Genomic DNA, 22,074 nt, shown 5'->3' with positions numbered 1-22,074 from the left:
TTTAAAACATTTTTAAAAATGTTTACATTGTATTACATTGAAATGCCTATGTTATTTGGTTAAGCTAAAATCAAGGGAGGAGAGTGTTCATCACTTTTTCAGTTATCCTAGATGATAGGTATGAAGAAGGGACTATAAAATCTACAATTCATTAAATTACCAAATACTAAGGTGAGTCAGTTGATTTGACAGCATGCCACTACCCACCAGCTTTTTTTTCTCACTTCCCAGACTCAATAGAAGATGGGGAGAAAATATAAGGAGCTCATGGATTGAGATAAAGGCAGGGACATCAAACGACAATTACTATCATCGGCAAAACGGATTCAATTTGGGCAAATTAACATTTTGCCAATTAAACAGAATAGGATAGAAAGACATAATGACAAATTTGAATCCCCTCTCCTTTTATTTCTCTCTTCTCCTCAGTCCTACTTTACTCCAAACCCTTGTACCTCTATGTCTTGAGTTAAGCCACAGTTTGTTTTAATCAGTACGTATACAAGTCCTGTTTGACAAATCTAGTTTAGCTGCAGGACTACTTCTTTGAGCAGGTAACTTCTCACTTGTGATGAGCCCAAAAGAAGAATTCTCTGTACACCAGTGACTGAAAAGCTCTCAGAATGTGAAGCTCAAAGAACTGTTCTTGTGAAGAACAGTTTTGTTTATAACTCAGGGCCAAATTATTCAGGGAGACGGTAAGCAGAATTTTAGAGCGTGTGTTTGCAACACACTGGTCTTCACCTGGTGGTCTGGCACACACAGGGCAAAGCTAGGTGCTGAAGTATGTTATTTGCTGTGTTCTTTATTTTCACAGTTTTGGGTTTTTTTCTCAAATTACATACCAAGAGCTTTCGGCGGCACAAGCCTGAAATCCTAGCATGAAGCAATATACACACCATAGATAATTTAAAGAAGCACACTACAAACAGGAAAATGGAGATGAATAGGAAGAAAAAAAATCACCTCTGGCATGCCTTTCCTGAAGAAATTCAGTTTACTGCTTTCATACATTACAACTTCATTTGTTACATGTGTAAAACAATGCAATATGTATTTCTATGTAATGACAAAAATAAGCTTTATAGCATTATTATTACAGTGCATATTGTAGCATTTACAGCATTACTAATACAGAAGTATTTTGAACATGTCTTGACTTTGTCCATATATACACTCACGTAAGGTGCTCCAGCCTCAGAAAATTGATATCCATGGACAAAGCTGTTGAAATGCTGCAGCTTAAAGTCTCAGCTTGTGTAAATCAGCTGATTATACCCACTCAAAATTTAAATCTATGTATTTTTATTTATTTCCTATTGTATTACAGTTTTTTCAAATTTTTTTTTATTGTATTCTATAGTGCTAGGTAGTCACCAGTACAAGACAAAGCTTTATGTTTGCATTAAAGTACCAAAAAACCCTCCCCCAAAGAGCACGTGATCTGTAGGACAGGACATGAACTCATAACAAATTCACTGAAATATATGCAATTTCTAATAATAATAATCTTCATTACTGAAAAACACTCTCAAATACAAGAAGAAATGAGAACAACTTTACTGATAAGGGAATACCAGAGATTTGGTGGGGGGGGGGAAGGCAGTGTGAGAAACTGTAAAAAAAGAAATTATATAAATGAAGTAACAGTTTTGCTTGGTGTATATAGAAGTGTTCAAAGAGGTTTAAAAAATAGTGCAGCCAATTCATAAAAATTTACATCAAAAAGCAGATTTTGCAGAACTGGACTAAGTGATCATAACCTGCTTTCTGTACCATGTAGTTTATTCCATATAACTTAAATAAAAGATGTTAATCTTTGTGTAGTTTGACTTCTATGAGTAACGTTTTCAGGATAACTACAAACCATACTTGCTCACAGACCAGGAGCATTAAAAATTAAGGAATGGCATCAGCATTATCATATTCCACATGAATATTCCCTCTATAAAGCACTACATGAAATATACTCAGAAATTACTCTGAAATTCAGCTGAGCACAGCTGAAGTAAGAAAGTATAAGACAAGGTGTAATGATAAAGATCATAAATATTTAAAAAGCAATAAGTTGTATGAAATAATACACAGGGGCTTATAAATCTACATCTCAGCACTTCGATTCTCTAAATAAGGTGCTATATTAAAGGGGAGTAAACATTTAATCACTGGGGACAAACATGTTCACAAACAAAATCACTGTTACAAACATGTAACATTCTATGTTTGTATATGTGTCAGTTAATCACTAATCAATAAGTGGGTTTACTGTGAGAGAATTATTTTCCACAGTTATCCTAGGCTTGATACTGTAGTTAACAGAAGGTGCAAATATTCATTACCTCTGAAAGTCTGGATTTACACATTTAGATTAGATTTTTTTTTCAGTTTTTCATAAGAAAAATCCCAGCTTCAATTTTTCATCCAACAAGAAGAGACATGATTGTGCTTCTTTTCAGAGAAAAAAGATGAGGCATGTTTTTATGTCCGTTGGAATAAATGGAAGTGCCAAAGCCAGCCAGTCTGGTAACTGACTAGAACCTTGTTAATTCAACATTGATGAATATCAGGGAAGGCAGTTCTTAACATATCCTGAGCATTTTATTTTTAGCCCTTGAACTCCAGTTAAGAAATTGCCCCAGGAGTTCCCTCTCTCCAGATCAGAACAATTGTAATTTACAGTTCGTATTTATTAATAGACAGAATATAGCAATTTATTGTAGACCTTTTTTTTTCATCTCAGTCAGATTTTTCTTTGATAGTTTACGGTAAACTAAAGAGTTTACAGTGAACTTTTCTTTTCTAGTTTTCGGCATAATTGCTTTGATGGCTGCATGGTAATTGCAGTCTTAGACTTTTCTCTCAGAATGGGATTTAAGTTTCCAGATTATTATTTCAAGAGATTACTTAAACACTAAAGATCTTTATAATCCTTTCATTTGAAAAGTGATTTTAGTAATGGATCTTTTACGATAGGCATAAAATAGATAACAAAATATTTACATGTTTTACATAGTGATATTTACTCTCAGTTGTCTCTGTCCTTTAAATAAAGAAGAGGAATTATTCAACACTTACAATATTATTCAAGTGCATTAACTACAAGTAAGTATCAGGATGAGTATTAAAAATACTATTTTAGTTACATAATATATCAGTTATCACATGTATTCAGCCACTGTGCAAATCCATTATCTTTGACAGCATGTTGTAACAAGAAATTAATATATAAAATACAGGATAACATAATTTTTACTTAAAAAAAATATTTCACAGGAATTACAAAACACATTTTATTATCAAGATAAGATACTACAGGTACAGCACTTCTTTGCGTGATTTCTTTCAGTAGTCACCAAGAACTAAGGCCTCACTCACACTTGACCAGAAGAAAAATAAAGCTAAAATTATTTGTGTTTTGGGGGAAGAATACTATCAAATCTGTTATTTTTTTTTACCCCACAGGAACATGTAACCATGGCCATAAGGAGGTATCCAGGAGTTCAATGCTGAAGAGCTGATGAAAATAAATTTGAGGAGGAGGAAAAATGAGAACTGTTCTTGAACTAATTTCAAAATGCACAGAAGTAACAACTCTGTATTTAAGTTTTTACAGAGTGCAAGAGACAAGCATGTTTTGAACTATGGAAGGTCCTGTCTTGCACAGCAAGTAACCTGTGTCAATCTGTGTTTAGTTTAGTTCTGCCACACAACAAGTGCCAAGTTCTCTATGCCATCCTGTTGTACCTACTTTGGTTAACACTAATAGTGGCTTTCAAAACCAGAGTGAGCTTTCAAGCTCTGGAGTTTCAGTCCTTACAGAAACAGTTCCACTGACTTTAAGAAGTGCCATACGTGGCACCCCCAGGTTGGCACGCTGTGAGCAGGACATTTTGTCACCATAGGCAAAGTGCTCAAATGCCTGCACTCCTTTCTAAAGTGCTTTGTTCTCAGGATTAACACCCCCCTTCTAAGAGCTGAAAGAAAGGCTTTCCAGGTTGTGTCTGCAGCTGTGCAGATGCCTTTAGATCTCAGAAGCTGAACTGCACTCAACCAGGAAACTGGTGAAGAAGGCTGTTCTATCCACACTATAAGGAACACAAACTGGGCACAGCTCCACTTGTTTCCTTCTTTTCATTTTTAACTGTACAAAGTAAAGACATAAAGGAAATAACAGAGCCAGGACTAGGATGCAAGTACAAATAAATCAGTGCTCTTTATTTAAGGGTTTGAGCTGCAGCAAGGCTTGGAAAGGCTTGATAAGCAGAATATAGAGTGTGAGGATGAGGCTTGAGTGAAAAAGAATAGCGAATAGAAGAATGTCTTAAGTGTTTTTCAGATGTTTTGGACTGATTCATGCTGATGCCGCTTCACTGCTTCAGAGGAATGCAATCAACTCAGAGCAGCACAGCACCTGGTCCTGCTGTTCAGTTCACACTTGGGAAGACTTGTTTTGCCTGTTACTGGAAAACATGTTTTCTCTGGGCTGAAGCACAGCAATTGTTAACAGCTTACACTGTTTAGACACTGCTGCCAGACAACAGAAAGAAAAGATATAATCCAAATTCAATAAAAAAGGAGTTGTAGACATCAAAGTGGAGTAATTTGCAAGGGTCCTGCAGTTAAACCTTCTTTTAATGAAAAGTCCATGGAACCTTTCTGGTATGTTTGAACCCTGTTCCATAATAGGACTCATCCCCAAAAATATGGAATTCTTTCCAAGCTTAAACATGTACTCACCAATTATTCTTTATTTCTTATTATTTTTCTGTGGGGAGAACAAGAAGAATACATTTTTGTATGTCTTGATTTAAATCACAGTTTGTTATAATCATTATATTATCAGTAGGTCCTGTTTGACAAATTCAGCTAAGCTGCAGGACTATTTGTTTGAGCAAGTAACTTCTCACTCATGATGACCATAAAAGAGGCATTCTCTGTACACCTGCTGCTGAAAGCTCTCAGAGTGTGTTTTTCTCTTTTGAAGAACAGCTTCCTTATGACTCAGGGCTAAATCATTCAGGAAGAGGGAAAGCAGCACTTTGGGGCATGTACTTGCAACACACTGGTCCTGACCTGGTGGCTTTGGTAAAACCAGAATTTTAGGGACTAGAGATATAGCAACAAACTGATACATCACCCCTCAAAAAGTGGGACTGTCATTGCACTGGGGCTGTCCAAGTTGTGCCTTGCTGTTTCTAACTTCCAAAGTACCCAATTCAAAGGCTGAGGGCTGCCAGAGTGTCTTGATGCCCTTGGCATACACTGATCTCCTGAGCCCTGATAGCTTCAGAAACAAGGAAGATCCTCTTCAGCTTCACCTTCACCCCATAAAATACCAGATGAGCCCAACCTTTTTAGTCTTAGAAGCATTTTGTATTTTAGACATTTAGAATTTTGTGGTGCAAGAAAAAGGTGAAACAATAGTGAAATTCATAAATTCAGCACATCCATACTTGCTTTCAGCATGAAGGTCTATGTGTGAGCTCATGGTGTATTGGGTTAGAGAGGCCAAATTATATCATTTCTGTAGTCCCTGGAAGGTGGTGATGTGGCGAGCATCATGATTAGCTGGTTTTATTTTTTCCAGTTAAAAAATACTAGGTCTGGTGGCCTGGGAGTGGACTTCAGTGCAAGGCTTGAAGTCTTAGAATCATAAATTACACTTCTTGCTCTGTATCTGCATCATGTTATGGCATATTAGGTTTACCTCCCTTTTCTGCTACAACATTTATTGCACATTATGAAAAGGCAGGTTTTTGAATGAACAGAAAGTTTCTGTGAATACAAATCAGTAACTGGAAAAGCCAAATACTCCATCAGTAGCTTCAGATCCCACCTTCTATTTTCTGACATGAAAACAACAGCAGGAATCTCCTTCCTCTTCTTAATATAAAATTTCTAAATTCCTCTATTCATCACATGACATCAGAACCACTTACCAAAACTTAGTTGTCTTGAAAAATGTATCGAGACAGAAGAAAGATGACACAACAGCATCTTGGGACAAAAGAACTGTGAAATTAAAATGCAAAATGCTGTAATAGATTGAAAGTTATATTTGTCCCCATTTGACCATATACTTCTCTTATTAGGATCAATAAGATCCATGGATATACATCCAAGGATAGAATTTGGTCCTCAGATGTGACTTCGTAAAAAGAAATTATGTTGGAAATAAAGAAATTCTATACTTACAAACTAAAGTCATCAGCAACAAAGTGGCAGACAGTCCTCCCAGAAAATATCTGAGAACATAACAATACCAGAAAGGTTAAAAAAAACCAAGGGTTGCTTATTGGGTTAAAAGAGGAGAGGCCTGGTTGGGAGGAGGAGGGAGGGTTCTTGCAGATGAACCCTCTGGTAGCTGTAATTTGAAACTTTAAATTACATAAACTATTGAAGATAATCTGGAAAGAAAGATCTCAGCATTCAGAGAAAAACCCACTTAGAAAGACATGGATCCATTCTGATTCTTCTCAGCCTGCCAAAACCCCTGTCAAAGCACACTTGGCAAAATAGCTTTCATATCTGCATACATTTTCTTATTTTTGTGCACATCTATATAGCTCAGATATTTGCCTGTATCGACTGTCATGTGAAAATATATTTTCACAGTAAGATACGTATAACTTTGAAAATGTGACCCTTAATCTAAGTTTTATTCACCAGCTGAAATGAAGCAAGCACTTGTGTTAGAAACAGAAAATAAAATAAAAATTACCTTGTACATACTGAAATGATGGAACACATGATCAGTGCAACCATCTGAGAAACGACATTTTGCACCGTCCTGGATTCTAAAATAAAAATCAGGAAAATAATGGGTTTTAAGGAAAGTAAGTATATAATAGGAGGTGTTTGCAAAGGCTACCTTCAGCCTATGAGACCACTCTCTTCAGTTGCTTTTAAAGAGAACTCGCCTGGAGTGATTCAAAGCAGAAACCTAATTTTCATGCTGTGGGTGTCTCTCAGGAGTCTTTTTTCCCCCACAACTGCAGAAACACTGTGCCCTCCATGCTCTAAGAAAACAAGGCTTTCTGCATAATGGCCTGTTTCAGTTTTTGCTCCCATGCTCTTTCCTCCATTTTCCTCTTCACTCCTCTATTTTTTTTTTTCCCTGAAAATTGGATGAGGGCATGATGCGAGCAGGGGATAGTAATTAATTAAATACCAATTTTATGATTTTGTTATTTTTAATAATTTATTTAAAATATATGTTTTAGTAAATAAATTCTATTCTGCAAGGATCCAGATCCATATTTTTAATGTATTTTCATTTTGCTCTAAAAGTGAGGCATGCCAGAATAAGAACATAACATACCTGAATTGTTCAGTGTCTCTTCATTTGCATTTATCATAAATGGAGAACAGGATTTTGAAGTGCAAAATGGTTCCTCAAAATTAACAAACTCATCATCTTTGGTAAGACATGCTCCATTAGATGCTGGAATTTGCCTTTGTGACACATGGTTATTATATTCAGAATAAAAGTCTGAATCACCTACAAGAAATGCACATATAACTGAGATTGCACAAAAGAAGAGCTCTGAGACTTTGTATTAATGAATTTAGGAATTAATCACTGAATCACAGGAGAGGTTCCAAATTGTTATGGGTAGGGAATTGGCAAGTTCAAATGTATGCAGGAGAAAATATGCAGAGCAAAGACAAAACTGCATAGAGCATAACAGATGAAGTTATTTAAAGAGCCAGGTGAAAGGAGACAGTGCCAGGTATTAATCACACCAGAACAAACGTTCCTGGTGATGACTTTGCATTCAAATTCAGTCAAAAAATGACTTTTTGGCACAGAGGTCTTTCCAGACTCATACTCCGTTTTAATGCCAGGGGCTCTGTTTATCCCTTAGAATTCTGTAGTTCATTATGTCCTTTACCTGCACACCTTGGCAGACAACACCTGCAAAACTTCCAGAAAGAGATACCCAATTTTCACTAAACACAAACTGCAAAGTTGTATCTTGATTACCAGGTACCCGATCAGGGCTTACCAGTATCACTGTGACTGGCTTCTAGTTTACTGCATCCATCAAGCCAAGGATCCTCTACATGGGAGAAATCCATCCTGCTGGGAATGGTGGAGCTGAGCCATGAGCTGGAGGCACTGAGATTGAACAAGCTGTCAAGAGAGCGACGGATTTTCTTCCTTCGCCTGAATACACTAGAAAGAAAAGATATGTTGCCAAGGAATAGAGCTAATTATTCTTGCTGAGCAAGGACAGAGCTCTAAAGCTTGCAGGAATGACATGAAAGAACCAGGTTCTGGGTACTGCTCCCAGCCCTGTTCGTGACTCTGGGCACATCACCAGCAATTCCTGGTGCAGCAGGAATTGCTACACCACAATATGTCAGGGAATATATTAACAGCAGGGCTGATCATGCTGTTGTGATACTGGATACTGTGGCACCAAATGGTATCACAGCTATTGGTCTCCGATGGTACTGTAAGTGTCTCAAGCTACCTGTGATTTTTACCCTGCTATATCCTATTTGAGGTAGTCTGAATCCACTGAAGTCCAAGTTTTTGAACTACATTTTAAATAACTTCCTAAATTGCTGTTTGTCTGAATCAAGAGATGTTTTTCCTTGATTAAGAATTCCAGGAGCAGACCATTTTATTTATATATACTTGTGTGTGTTTTAGACAAAGATAGATATATATATATATATATATATATACTTTTTTCTTATCAGAGTAACACCCCATTGGCAAAATAAGCTGTAGCTCTCTACTTTCCCTTTATTGGACACAATTTCAGTAGCAACAACTGTGCACTAAAGAGTTTTTGGTAGTAAGATGTGACTGAAAATCAGGTCATTTCAGTCACTGCACTCTCTAAAGCAATTGAGATGTTCCCATTCAGAAGTAATGCTGGTCTTATGCCGAGCAAAATGTAGACAGACACAAAGACACCTCCAGATACACCTCTAGGTAAAGCCAGGGATGTGGAGGCAACCGCCAACATGGAGAAAAATCTGCACAGAGTTCACTTACCGAACTAAATTCTCTTTATATGTAACACTTGTGTGGGACGGTGTCAGTGTTAGGTTGCCCTCTTCATCAGACAGAAAACTGTCTTTTGTCAAAACATAATAACCATTAGAAAGCAGTCGAGGGCTGTGGCGGCATGTAGGAAGGGAGCCTGTCAGAGGATTTGCGGAGCACTCAGAGGCAGGATCATCGTCCAAAAAGGTACAAGCACAGCTGAAAAAGAGAAATGAAAGCCTCTAATTTAAAGGTCTTGACAGAGCAAACCCACAATTTAATAGTAATGAATTTACATTCCCAGCTGATGGGGACTGGTAATGACATAGATTTAAAATACGTGGATGTAATGATATTACTCTGTACTTGGGGGTTTCAGCCAGCTGACATGTGCATCACATGTTCCAGAGCTTCAGATTACAGGAGGGACACATGCCAGGGGAGCATTTCCTGAAGCACAGAGCCAGCTGGAGCTCAGAAGTGCTCGGTGTGTTTCTGTGGCAGTGCTCTTGGCCAAGGAGTCCTGCCAGACCCACCCCGACCTGGAGCCGTCAGAGGCATCCCAGCATTTGGCTTCTCTGAGTTCCTCTACATGGCACAAACTGGGTGCCCCTGAGCCAGGCAGGACTTACTTGCTTTTTTACAACCTAGCCATACTTAGTGAAGATTTAAGGATACATGACTTTTAACTCTCACAAATCCTAGAATGCCATGCAGCTGGAACAACATGGGATAAAGCCCACAGATTGTGATACCTCCATCCAGCACTGAAACACAATTGATTGTGGGATGAAATACAGCACAGAAAAATATGCGCTCTGGTGTTTAAAATAGAATTGAGTAGTGATAGAGGTGAAAGGATCTAAAAGTTGTAGACATTGTACTTAGTTTGACTAAAATTTAATTTATGGTTATACCTTTCCCCTTAATACCTATGAGTTGCAAATTGCCATGCAGTGAACATCATGGAAAGAAAGGAAGAGACTGGATTGATTTAGTGTCTGACCTGTGTTTCAGTAAGAGGTTTAACTACCCTATATAGTATGTCACAAAGAGATACCATAATTTCAGTGTAGGGAAAAGCAGATGGAAGAGAGATACTCCAAAACCCTGTAATTGCAAAGCCAGTGTTTCCAACCTCCATGGCAGTACTTCTGAACTTCCATTTAGGGCAGTAATTAAGTTATGATCAGAACTACAGTTCTCAGTGGCCTAAAAGGGATTTGTACAAAATCTACATCAAAACAAAAATAAAATTAAGCAAGTGTAACTTTCCTTAATACCTTGGAAAAATATTTCGCCTATGCTCTCCATTAAATGGTGTTGAACCTGCAGAGGCAAAGGTGAAATAAGAAGGAATCATTATAATATTCACTGACAGGTAGCTTGTGCATACCAGAAAGATAATAAAAAAAGCTAAAAAAATAAAAGAAAATTAAGGGAAGAATTAAAGGCAATAAAACATACGAAAGAATTGGGGAAAGACTTAGCATTTATAAGAAACTCATCTCAACCAGGACAACACAGAATCAGAGCCAACAGAAATCAGATACTTGTACTCTGCCCAGATAAGAGACTTGAGAGAAATAATTATGGACACAGATACAATAACAGCAGTAATTTTAAGGTGTTTCACCAGAAATCTGCTTCATGCCAAAGCTAGAACCTGAACTGGCACTAGGTACAGAGTAGAATGGAAAGGCCACCATTACCACATTATATTTTTCCGATGAAAATTGCAGACATAGCACAACAGGCACGCCATAGTGACAAATATTTTACAGTAATATTGTGGCAGGAGACTAAGGAAATAGGATTTATCTGGATTACCATGGCTCAAGTGTGCAAAGTGCTGCTAGATGTTCCATACCTGACAGAATCAATCTTAAAAAATATGAGCAAGTGCTATCTATAGCGAGAATTTATACCTATTATTACATGAAAAGATAAAAGATATGATCTTTCCCTATATTATGTTGTCTCTCCTGAGTCTTTAGAGCTTCAGAATTACAACGCTGTTAGTAAATGCCCATCCTTCACCTCTGAGAGGAGATAGGGCTAAGAGAATTTTATATTTTTATGTTCAGTTATGAGCTGAGGCAAAGAAAAGACATGAAGGTCAGGGTTTCCACTTTGGTAATCTTGTTTGTCCTTGGGAACTCAGTTGTCAGTCACAGACTGGGTGTGAAGGCTGATTCAGCCTTCACAAGGCAAGGTGAGGAAAGAAGAGAAGTAAAACCTTCAGGGTATTTTTTGCTAATCAGTCCTATTACCCTGGTCCCATATACTGCTTCTCCTACTCTTTGGGGGAAAAAAAAAACCAACAAAAAAACCCCACCACACTTGAGAAGGAGAAAATAGAAAGAATTTGGGGGAAGGTACAGAGAGATCAAGAAGCATCAGTCAGAATGCCACAGAGCAAGTTGTATAAACAGTGGGACCAGTGACGTATTTCACAGTTTGACATGTATTAGAGCTATTTTTAACTACCTAAAATAATTTCTTATTTTAGGCAAAATCACAAATCTTAAATGGGTAAAAAGTCTTATACTCAAAACCAAGAAATGCATTCAAATTCTAGGAGCAGATTTGTTTGAAAAGGATATGCAGAAGTATATGTCAGGATCAGTTATACCTAACACAACTTTTTAATAATCTGAGAGTGAAACTTTCCAGCAACTGAAACCCACAGCACAGCTGTATTGCATGCAATTCTTTCAGTTATGATAATAAAAAGTAGCAACATCTAAAAAAGAATAACTTTTAAGAGTGGCAGCTCTCCTATGGGGTAGTACTTTCACTAGGAAGTGTTGACACATACTGATCACAGTGGCAGAACAAACCCCAGTCCTTCTGTTCCTCATTTGAATTCGCTCATAACTTTGCAAGGTAGGTCTCTACAGCATGTTTATTTGCCACACTCCAGAGAAATAAAATTTAAGAAAAAACAGAGAATATTCATCTATTTATGAAAGAAAGTGAGCAATATACACATGGAGATATACTAATGGGGAGGCGAGGCATTTCCCTCTTTTCAAGAACAGTTAATAAGCAGCTGTAACTTGCTTTTAAACTATTTTAAGTAACAATCATATCAAGCTTCTGTGAACAGTCATAGAACAGGCAGTCCAAAAGATTTTTTTGCTGCCCTTGATCATGAAAATTTTTGGCTCATGCATAATGAAGAGAATTCTTGAAAGTAATTCAATTAATGATGGAGAAAACATAGAAACATCATGTTGTAGACAATGCTGCACAGTATTCTGCTTTCATTTAATATTCAGTTCTATTTCTGGGCTATTAATAGCGTGAGAAGCTATAGTAATGACAGAACAAAACAAAGCTTCTCAACCACCACTGTACAACAGAGCAGTGGTATTGTATCTGTAATCCACAAAATGAGCCATCAACACAGCACGTCTAAACTATGGCACGAGAAAAAGCCAACATCTCTATGGTATCTCATTAAAAGCAAATCTGAGGTGAATGCGGCAACATTTTATGTCAAGAATCCAAATAAAAATTTAAGGCAACAACCCCCCTTGGATTTCAAAACACACAGAAGTTCATGTTGTAATATAAACAAAAAGTCACTGTCCAAACCAGTTAGTTTGAACTACCTTTCCCTCCAAAAATCAAATTAATGTTTAAGCCAATGATGCCTTCAGTATACAATCTAAATATTTACCTACCAGAATACAGTACTAACTATTCAAATAGCTGAAACCCAGGCAACCGGTTTTATTCTATTGTATCTACCAAACACAAGTGTCTACAAAGAGAGTTTTATTTGTTCACACACATCAGTTGTTTTTGAAGAGCAGTTTTGTCTTTACTCCCCGCAGGTAATGTTAGCAACATTCACAAAAACGCAGAACTTCCTGAAGAACAGCACAGAAATGAATCCAAATCTTAGCTATTCCTCAGCTGACAAATATATTAAGAGATAAACAAGTCTAAAATGCTTCAAACCTGGAAAATCCATTTCACAATTAGCACATGCGTGCAAAAATTTTCTCTTCATCAGCCCGAGAGCCCGTGGGACAGCTGGTGAGGGTGTTCTTGAGCAGCTTCCTGGGAGAGCTCAGCCCGGGCTCTTGGCTAAGGCAGGTCTAGCAAGTCCCCTGTTTCCTTTTGAAAACAGCCCGTGCAATCAGCGGCACAGAGCCCGAATGAGGTCACGCTTCCTGTAAAGTAGCCTCACATCAGAAGCATTCGTTCTGAAGAGCAAGCCGAAGATAAAGATTAGCCCAGTGAACGCTCCTGCCGGCTGTTGCAAAAGAGAAGAACCACTACAAAAAACATCTCGCTCCAATGATCATACAGAGAACAAAGACAGAACCTTTTCTCATCAGTGACACAGTGTTTTGTTTCAGATTTGCTTTTCGGCCTCGCACAGAAAACTTTCAAGCTGTGTATACAAATCATTCCATTTGTTGAAATACTTGTGAGCCTGACAGGCTCTGATGTAAGAAAATGATCCGGTTACCAGAAAAATAATAACAATATATTTTGCAAAAGCACTATTGTACAGAAGGTACATTTGGTGAGAATTCAGAGCTATGTTTCACTGCTGAAAACATTATCGCAAATATATGCCATGAAATGTTAATAAAAATTCCATTGAAAGGAAAAAGGAATAAAGCCACTTGTAAACATATTCATTGTCACATGCTAAATGTTTCATACTGTGTAAAGTATCTATTCATCATACCTTAAAATATGAAAAATAAAGCTGAATCCACATAAGAAAAATGGAGCCTGAATAAGATATCCTGGCAATCAAAAGGATTTGGCTGCAGAACTATTACATACAAAAGTAATATAAATCAGCTGCTTGACACTGAATTGCACAGCCTTAGGGGATAAAACTTCATCTCCAAATAGATAAAATGATCTAGTAGTTTTTTCTCCTGATGTCTGTATGTATCACTGATGAAAAAATGAAGCATAAATCTAATAAAATATGATTGATTTAATGACAGTTTGTGGATTCTGCCCCACCCCCCAGAGAAGAAAAAATACTTCCACTGATAAAAGGAATGTAAAAACCTCACCTCCCAGAAAAGGAAACAAAAATAGGAATTAGGCAATTAGGATGTTGCAAAAGACCTTCTGTTTGTTAAACTAAAATGAACATTTTATGATCTTTTTGCTCAAACACAAAAATAGGGACATAGTCCATCTTCACATCAGTTCTTTTTATTTAGTGGAATTATGTCAATGAAGAAATTTAGTCCAACACTATTTCCATGGATGCATGGGCTTCATCACACCAGCATTTCCCTGGCCACTCTGCCTCTCTACAGGCAATGAATATAAATTCCCAATGGTCTTTAAAACTAGGTCACCTACAGAATAATTTCTGTACACACACAAATTTACTCCTTGGGCATATTTTTGGTTTCTTTCCTTATTCTACTCAACAGGAAGCAGTTAATTCCAAGCTTGAACTGCTTTTCTGAAGGACATCGGCATTTCATGTTTGTCTATATCACTAAAATATATTGTGTTTATATCATATCCAGCTTGGAGGCGTTTTCTGTTTTAATCACTATTTGTATCTGAAACTCACTGTTCCACAAGCTTTTGATCCATAAACTTCGTGCATTGGTGAATGTTTTATAGGTGAGTGCTAGACCATAGTTAATATACACATACACAAGAGTTTATATACAGCTTTTTTTTTGTTCTTCACCCTGTCGCTCCTCAAATTTCCCACTCTGCCACAAGCCCCATCTCAACAACAAAAACCTCAATACAGGTTTCAAATGTTACAAAATGAGTACACCAACAAGCTTACTTGCAGTAGTTTTATGCCTGTGGCACACATTACCATTCAACCCACAGAAGGAAGGAAATTAGAAATTACGATACTAAATACCACCCATCTTCGTACACTTCTCCCAGGCTCACTCTGCTTTTGATGCAACAGATTGCGCAGGGCCTGACAGTCCGAGAGAGGTGGGGCTGGGGCAGCTCCGGGCCTGGGGTGTCCCCACACAGCCTGAGCAGTGTCCTCCCCCCGGAGGGAGCGCATTTATAACCGCGTGTGTACGGACACACACAGCCGGCAACACTGGCAAAGGGACCAACAGGGAGAGCTTCCACACAGCACCAAGAGCCTCAGCCTCCTCACCCGTCTGGCTGAACAGTGCAGAGGTCCACTAGTGAGAATGCGCAGGTACACACGTGTACACATCCCTCCAGCGGCCGGGCTCAGGATCTCTGTCTGTCCGGCAGCTGCCCCTGGATCCCAGTCTCACCAGTGGCATGCAGCCGGACATTTGAGCCCTCAGGGCCACAGCCCCTCAGCCAAGTTGGTGGCGCAGACCATCACACACACACAGGTACAGGCGGCTGGGATTCCCCAGGTCCCGAGGGACAGCCCAGCCCACGTGTGTCCCACCCCCGGCAGCAGCTCCTCCCAATGCCAAGGTGCTCTGCTGTTGACTCATCTGGGTGGCTTTCGAGCCTGGCACCAAGGGCTGAGACTCCCCTGGGAAAGGCCCAGCAGGGCAAAATGTGCCTTCCTCCGAAATCCGTAATTCAGGTTCCCACGTGTCTTTGTGCCCCCAGGCTCCTCTGGCTTATCAGAAAGGCTTTTGATGGGCTGATGGCTCCTGGAATGGGAACAGCTGGGTGCAGGGAATTCTTTGGGCTCCTGCCACACTGCTGTCCCTCTGAGCTCCTCTGTGAGAGAGCAGATGAGCTTCCAGCACATATTACGCCGTAACTTTGCCATCTCAACGGCCCGCTGCGACTCAATGCAGTGTACTGTTACGCTAAACACAAAATTTTCAGGAGGGGTATTCTCCTGGTAGAGTGAATTGAGTGGCCATGGTGGAGACAGTGGAGTGCTTATTGATTGAATGTAATTGAGAGTAATGTGATGCTTCTGTAACTCTCTTTGAACCTCCTGGAAACCTGACAACCTTTAATTGTCCACCAGCTTCAGTAACCATCAAATCAGGCCATTTTTCCTATATCACAGGTCTGTGTCAATATTGTTTATATAGTACTTGAAAGAAAGTTAAAAAAAATAATAATAATTTAAAAAAATCTGAGCTATCTGAAAATTGATTGAAATTTTTTTAAAAAATCCAGCAGGGGAAGGGCAGGTCATGAGAATCCCTGAGCAGCCTTACTGGGTCAAAATGAAGGTCTACAAAAGTCTCATTGCCTGCAGTCTTGCTGCAGGGCAAAATAAGACCCATTTTAATTCACCTTTGTAAATGATAACATTTTAAGCTAAGTGCATTCCTTTATGCAACAGAAACACCTAGCAATATTTGAGGGACTCTGGTAATTAAAAAAAAAAAAAACAAAACAAAAAAAAACCCAACCAACCAACCAACCAACCAAAAAAAAAAAAAACAAAAAAAAAAAAAAAAAACCCACAAAAAAACCCCTCACAAACCTAGATGTTTTATTTCAGTTTTAAGAAAAGGCTGATCCTGCATTAAATTAGCAATTTGGTGCAGGTTACAGAATTATCACATCATACATGATTTTAATAACCTTATCAGGTCAGCTGTATGAACAAAGATTAATTAGCCTGAACAAAGACTAATTTGCCTTAAAGTGGAACAAATCCATTTTTAATGTTATCAGATGAAATCCCATCGCACTCTATCAGAGACTTGCTGAGTTCCATGATTGATGTCTGCCCCCCCAAATTCATTATTTTAGCTTAATTGTTCCTGCAAAACAGGCAAAAAAGGGCATTTCATTGTTTGTATGGTGGAGTACAATGAATAGACCTGTAAAATTTGGAATTAGCTCTGAGCTTGCTGATACACCCATACTGCTTAGATCTCAAGAGCTTACCTGCAATAATGTCATGTCAGCTACATCTGTATTATACCACAGACACACTCCAGATAGACAAAAAAATGTTTCAAGAGGTTCTAAATCAAGTGAGTCTGTGATGTACAATGATATTTCTCTGTACAAAGCCATGACCATTCTGTGTTGTACCTCCTTGCTTCTTGATTATATGGTACCATAGAGAAATTCCCTTGGTATCTAAACCTGATGTAGATATGGGAAAATGCCACATCATGATAGAAGAGCTGTGTAAAAATAGACCTGGGAAAAATACAAGGAGTGCTTCCATTAGAATCTGTAACTCTCCCACCCTGCATCTGAAAGTACTGCTTTAAAACCAGTTTTAACAGAGGGGAAAAAAAAAAAAAAAAAAAAAAAAAAAAAAAAAAAAAAAAAAAAAAAAGGAAGGAAGAGGTTCAAAATCCAGCAGCCAAAACAGGATTTAGTCAAGGTTTCTAATAGAACTCAGATGAGTCCTCATTAGAGTTCTTCATAAATTTCCTCACAAGATCTGACTGTTACTGAACAGGAAGGTAGGAATAATAAAAAAAGCATCAAACACAGGTCTGTACTAAATTTTCTGACTCAATTTTCTAGAGGTGACAAAAGTTCATGAGTCAGCACACTGCAGTGTCTGCTGTGACTACAAGCAGCCAGGACAGAGTCAGCTGTTGGCCGGTTGTGCTCCAGCAGCATCTTGTTTGCAGAGAGTGGAAATATTAATGCACAGATCACTGGTCTGAGCTGAGAATGAGTGGGAACAGGTTTGAGGTGATGTGTGAATGGTGTACACCTGTGGTTTCTAAGCTCACACGTCATCACACGCCTAGCACAAATCTGTGTGGCACATTTAAGGACACAGACTGAGAGGGAAAGGACAGGGACTAAAGCAGGTAGGACAGTGTGGGGACACTGCTGACTCTCAGCTCTAAGGGGTGTAAAAAGCCATGTTAAAACTCATCACTATGTGATCATCCCAGGAATAACCCATAATTGCCCATATTTCTGTCTCCCATGTCACTGTAGTTAATGCTGGACAGACCACCTGCATAGCAGCACATGGGTGGTTAAAACTGAACAGGCCACATTGATACACACGGCTTTAGGGACCTTCTTGGTGCTCTAACTAGACACATATAATCTCACCTTTGGTTGAGGGTTTTCTTGTGACATTTTGAGTCCCAAAATAAAAACTAGTATTTCTCTGGAGGTAGCCATGTACTGCTGCCCACTATACCTGAGAACCTATGTGGTTTCTGTGACAGCCAGCCCTGATGTGATCTACATGGAACAGAGGGTCTTGTACCGATGTACACTGAAGGCTTTTGGCCAACATATGATTGTAAACAATCACAGCATGCTTTATATATACTGAAAATCTGTAGCTGAGAGGTGCTGGTACCACTGGTTCCTGAGACAACAGTAGTGGCAAAATATTGACCATTCTGATATCATGGTCATTTCTGTAGTAAATCCTATCGAGTGAGGCATAAATGAAGACCAGTAACAATTTTAGTGATATTCTAATAATGTTCTTTAAAATGCCTGTCTTTAGACAGCAACCTTATCAGTTGTCTCTCTCTGTAGTCTGACATTAACTAAGTCCTTTCTGCCTGTATACTGGTATTTAAGCAAAGTCTAAATTTGTGAGGCTTGTACTGAGAGTCTACAGGCCTTTCTGGAATTGTTTGCAATTTTTCCAGCTTTGCCCATGCCCAACTCACATTTCCAGCTGAATCCAAAGTGATGTCCTGACTACTTCAATGGCTAAGGAGAGGCAACAGCACAGGCAGCCTCAGTGTCCAGTGGAAGATCATGACATAGTAAAGGCAGAATGATTTTACAGCCTGGATGCTATCCAGCATTGCATAAAGATCACAGATTTGAATGTGGCCTACAAGGCAATTAAGGAGACAGAGAGCAGAACTCTGATAGCCTTCCAGGAACCTGCCCATGTGACACCAGCAGAGACCCAATGGCCAAGTACCAAGAAACAAGCGACTCCTACCATGAACACGTGCTCCTGTGTGCATATGCATTACAGGCATTTTACAAGCAGGGCACAAAGAGCTAATCTCACAATAAACAACCATCCTTCAGCCCCTGAGGACACCCCAGTTTACACGGGACCATGAAGGAGACAGGAAAATGTCACAGTGGTTTTACAAAGTGATTGGTATTACCTGCTGACAGATGTGATGTGTATTTTTCATTTTCACTCCTGGACTCCACCAGGTTGGATACATGATTTTTGGAATTCTGTTTTCCTTCAGCACAAGTTGCAAATTCTGTCCATCCAGAGGTCAGCTCTCAGAAATGCAGACCACAAAAAACTTCCCACTGGGATATATTTGTGAGTCAAGTGCTCTGTTGATCCACCAAAGAGATTGTGGAAATCCATTCTGCATTTCAATCTCATATGGAAATAATCTAGGAAAACAGTGCATAGAGCAGGTACTGTTACTACAGCTTTGTTCAGCACTGCTCCCATCAAGGCTTTAAAGGAAAATTCAGTAAAATATTTACCGATGTATTCCAAGCTACAGAATCTCCTCTAAAACCAAAACACAATCCAAAACATATGGCTGCAATACGAAAGGCAGAAGTAAGTGACAAGTTGCACAGCACTGTTTCTGCAAAAGCACAATTATATCTCGAGAGGTCTAACATTCATTGCAAAACAATATTCATAGCATGGTGAATGTTCTCAGTGCCCCCAAGAAATACCAAATGATACACAGAAAGTGGTTTTGTAGCTGTAACATGACACAGCAGAGCTGCCTTCATCCAAAACAGGGAGGGAGCTGCTCCCTCCCAGCCATGCAGAGCATCAGGAGGTACCACTCCGGTGAGCAGCAGCCTCTGCCTCAAGGCATTCCTTTAACCCCATCAAATCCCAATGTTTGCTCTTTCTTCTCTTTCTTTGCATGGATTTGGGACCCTTTCACTAATGTTAGAACTACCTGCTCTCCTTAGCATTCTCACCTTACTGTACTTCACCCTTAACATATTGCCAGTAGGGAACCTTACTTCTGCTTTAAAGCTTCATGCCACCTCTCCAGCAATGCAGTGAAACACAGCACCTGTGGGCAGACAGTTCTTTGAGGGAAACCACTGACAGAATTAAAGGAACTCTGCAAAGAACCAGTGAGCAATTCAGTAAAAAATGTCAAGCTTCAGTATTTTTCAAAACTAGAAAAAGATGGAGTTGATATCCCAAACCCACAGGGTTACTATTTTGTATGGTGTCCATGGCAATGGGTGTTAGTGACTTTGTTTTTTCATACAAGGTCAGATGCTTCAAAACCTGTTCACTTTAGGGTATTTCCCAGCATCTGGAAAATTTAGGGCTTTAAAAGGGAAAGAGAAGTGTTCAGTGAGATAATGGAAATCTTCACAGAAAGAGGGAGGAATTTCTGGAGGGGAGGGAGTTTCTGGGATGAAAGAAGAAGAAGGGCAGAGAAATTGAAGAGAGGGCCATAGCAGCTTGGTGCCAGATATGGAGCCAAAATAGAACGAAGGAAGTGGCAGGAAGAGGACAGATGATGACAGAACAGAGCCAGGCCACAACCAAGCTGCCTGTGCAGATGGATAGAGCAGGGCAGAGGTGCTGCTGCACGTTTGCCAGACTGAGGCTGTGCAGACACCATTTTAATACAAGCACCAGCAGTAATTTTAAATATACCTTCCTACTATAATAAGGGTAAAAACAACAATGAAGTTTATGTCTATTGACTGTCACCTCACAATTGCAATATCTGACATTTAAAATAGTTCTTTTATGGCCTAACCCAATCACCCCCAAGAAAAAACAAATCGCAAAATAAACAAACTGATGCCTGGGTTCTTCACCATAATATCTTTCTTTTCCCAGGTGTTTGATCATTCTCCCAGACCTTTCCTGAACCCTTCCAGATTTTGGATGGGTTTTCTAAACAGTCAGTTATTTTAATAACAACATACTGATGCCAAGTGCAGTGATAATGTCACCTCTCTACTCCTACTCTGTTTCCATGTGCATGTGCTTTGCAAAGACTGCATTAGTCTTTTCAGCATCAACAGCACATCATGAGCTCATGCTCAGCTGATTATGAAATCCTCTCTCCTCCCCTCCAAGTCTCAGTGAGTCACTGACTGGCAATATAAAATCTCCCATCCAGTTTGTTTTCCAATTTATGGCCTGTATATTCATGACAAAGCTGAAGACATGCTTCGTGACAAGACTAAACACCAAATTTTGTGAGGAGCAGAAATAGTGAAATCTCTTTTCTTGCATCTCTGTCTTGTCATGCTCTGGTGTCTGAAGGAAAATAACCACTGAGTCTTTCCATCATGGAGAGGTCAACTCAGTCACCCTCCCATATCCAGCTGGGCATTTTAACAAAAAGGTTGGGATAATGTGATGTCTCTCTTTCTGTGTCAAGCTTGAAGTAAGATAGAAGCTTTAGGAGTAAGTGAAAAAAGAGAAAAAAGAAGGCAGACAGGCAATGCAGCCATGTAGGCCCTGTTTTCCTAAGAGACAAGACTAAATATCAGATATTGTTTTGTGCTAAAAGAATATAAAAAATGTCTTGGCCTAAATTGCTCCTGGCTGGCTTTATGGTGGAGTAGTGTAGCTGAAACAGGGTCCTGGGCAGAGCTAGGGAGGCACTGGGACAGGCAAGACAGGGCCAGCAGGGACTGTGGGAGCCTGTGGGCTACAGCAGGGTAGGGATGGGCATACATGAAATGACAGCAAAGAAATGGGGACAGTGGCTGAGGCTCCTTGTTTTCCTAAATGTTTTGATAAGAGTGCAAGGAAATGCTGCCCTGTACTGCTGGACCACAAGTGAACTTCTGCTGTTCTGAACGCAGTGTGGTAGGAGTCACACAAGGCACCCTGCATCAGGTGTCCCTTCTCCTAAGTTTTGAATTTGGTTCCCACCTGCCATTTGTCCCTGTGCTCCTGTGAGCTTGAGGAAATGGGCCTTTGATGGCCTGATTGCTCCTGAGAGCTGCCAGGGCTGGGGATTATATGGGCTTGTCCTCCTGTGCTCTTTTGTGTGTGCAGATGTGCTTTTAGTCCATATCAATCAATACCTGAGGCTTGCTGTGCCTCTGCCACCTTCTGTCAGCTCTGCCTCCCTCTCCCAACAGTCTCAGCAGCAAGGTGATGCTCAAGGTGCCACACACTGCTCTGAGCCCATCTCACACCATGGCATAACTCAGCCTTCACCAGTCAAGAACAAGTTTCAGTGACT

At 39.4% G+C, this 22,074-nt stretch overlaps 1 protein-coding gene across 5 annotated transcripts; it reads right to left on the bottom strand.

Moving 5' to 3' along the window:
* Window positions 1-1,664: 1,664 nt before the first annotated feature.
* TMEM71 (transmembrane protein 71) lies at window positions 1,665-13,128 on the bottom strand. 5 transcript variants are annotated; one of them, XM_040066486.2, is made up of 10 exons: window positions 12,977-13,128; window positions 10,288-10,333; window positions 9,014-9,223; window positions 8,010-8,179; window positions 7,322-7,501; window positions 6,722-6,797; window positions 6,196-6,245; window positions 5,940-6,012; window positions 4,738-4,765; window positions 1,665-4,527 (listed from the first exon to the last, which is right to left on the bottom strand). In XM_040066486.2, coding segments are annotated over exons 1-9 (858 nt in total). In that variant the 5' UTR covers window positions 13,029-13,128; the 3' UTR covers window positions 1,665-4,527; window positions 4,738-4,764. The 5 variants fall into 5 exon arrangements, with proteins under 5 accessions (XP_039922420.1, XP_039922430.1, XP_039922438.1 ...); XM_040066496.2 differs by having other exon boundaries at window positions 1,665-4,460; XM_040066504.2 differs by having other exon boundaries at window positions 8,010-8,137.
* Window positions 13,129-22,074: the final 8,946 nt, after the last annotated feature.

Source organism: Hirundo rustica, chromosome 1 (genome assembly GCF_015227805.2).
Source record: "Hirundo rustica isolate bHirRus1 chromosome 1, bHirRus1.pri.v3, whole genome shotgun sequence".
In the NCBI taxonomy this organism is placed as follows: domain Eukaryota; kingdom Metazoa; phylum Chordata; class Aves; order Passeriformes; family Hirundinidae; genus Hirundo; species Hirundo rustica.
Note: the sequence above shows the minus strand (reverse complement) of the source record. Positions and strands in the feature narration are given on the sequence as shown.

Bases quoted from the DNA above. Each gene is read 5' to 3' on its own strand.
- TMEM71 (XM_040066477.1), bottom strand. From the start codon at position 13,028: ATGAAGAGAAAATTTTTGCACGCATGTGCTAATTGTGAAATGGATTTT. The intron at 10,334-12,976 runs GTTTGAAGCATT...TTGCCTCTGCAG, and splicing joins TTGTGAAATGGATTTTCCAG to GTTCAACACCATTTAATGGA. The intron at 7,502-8,009 runs GTAAGCCCTGAT...CATTTCTTGTAG, and splicing joins AGCCAGTCACAGTGATACTG to GTGATTCAGACTTTTATTCT.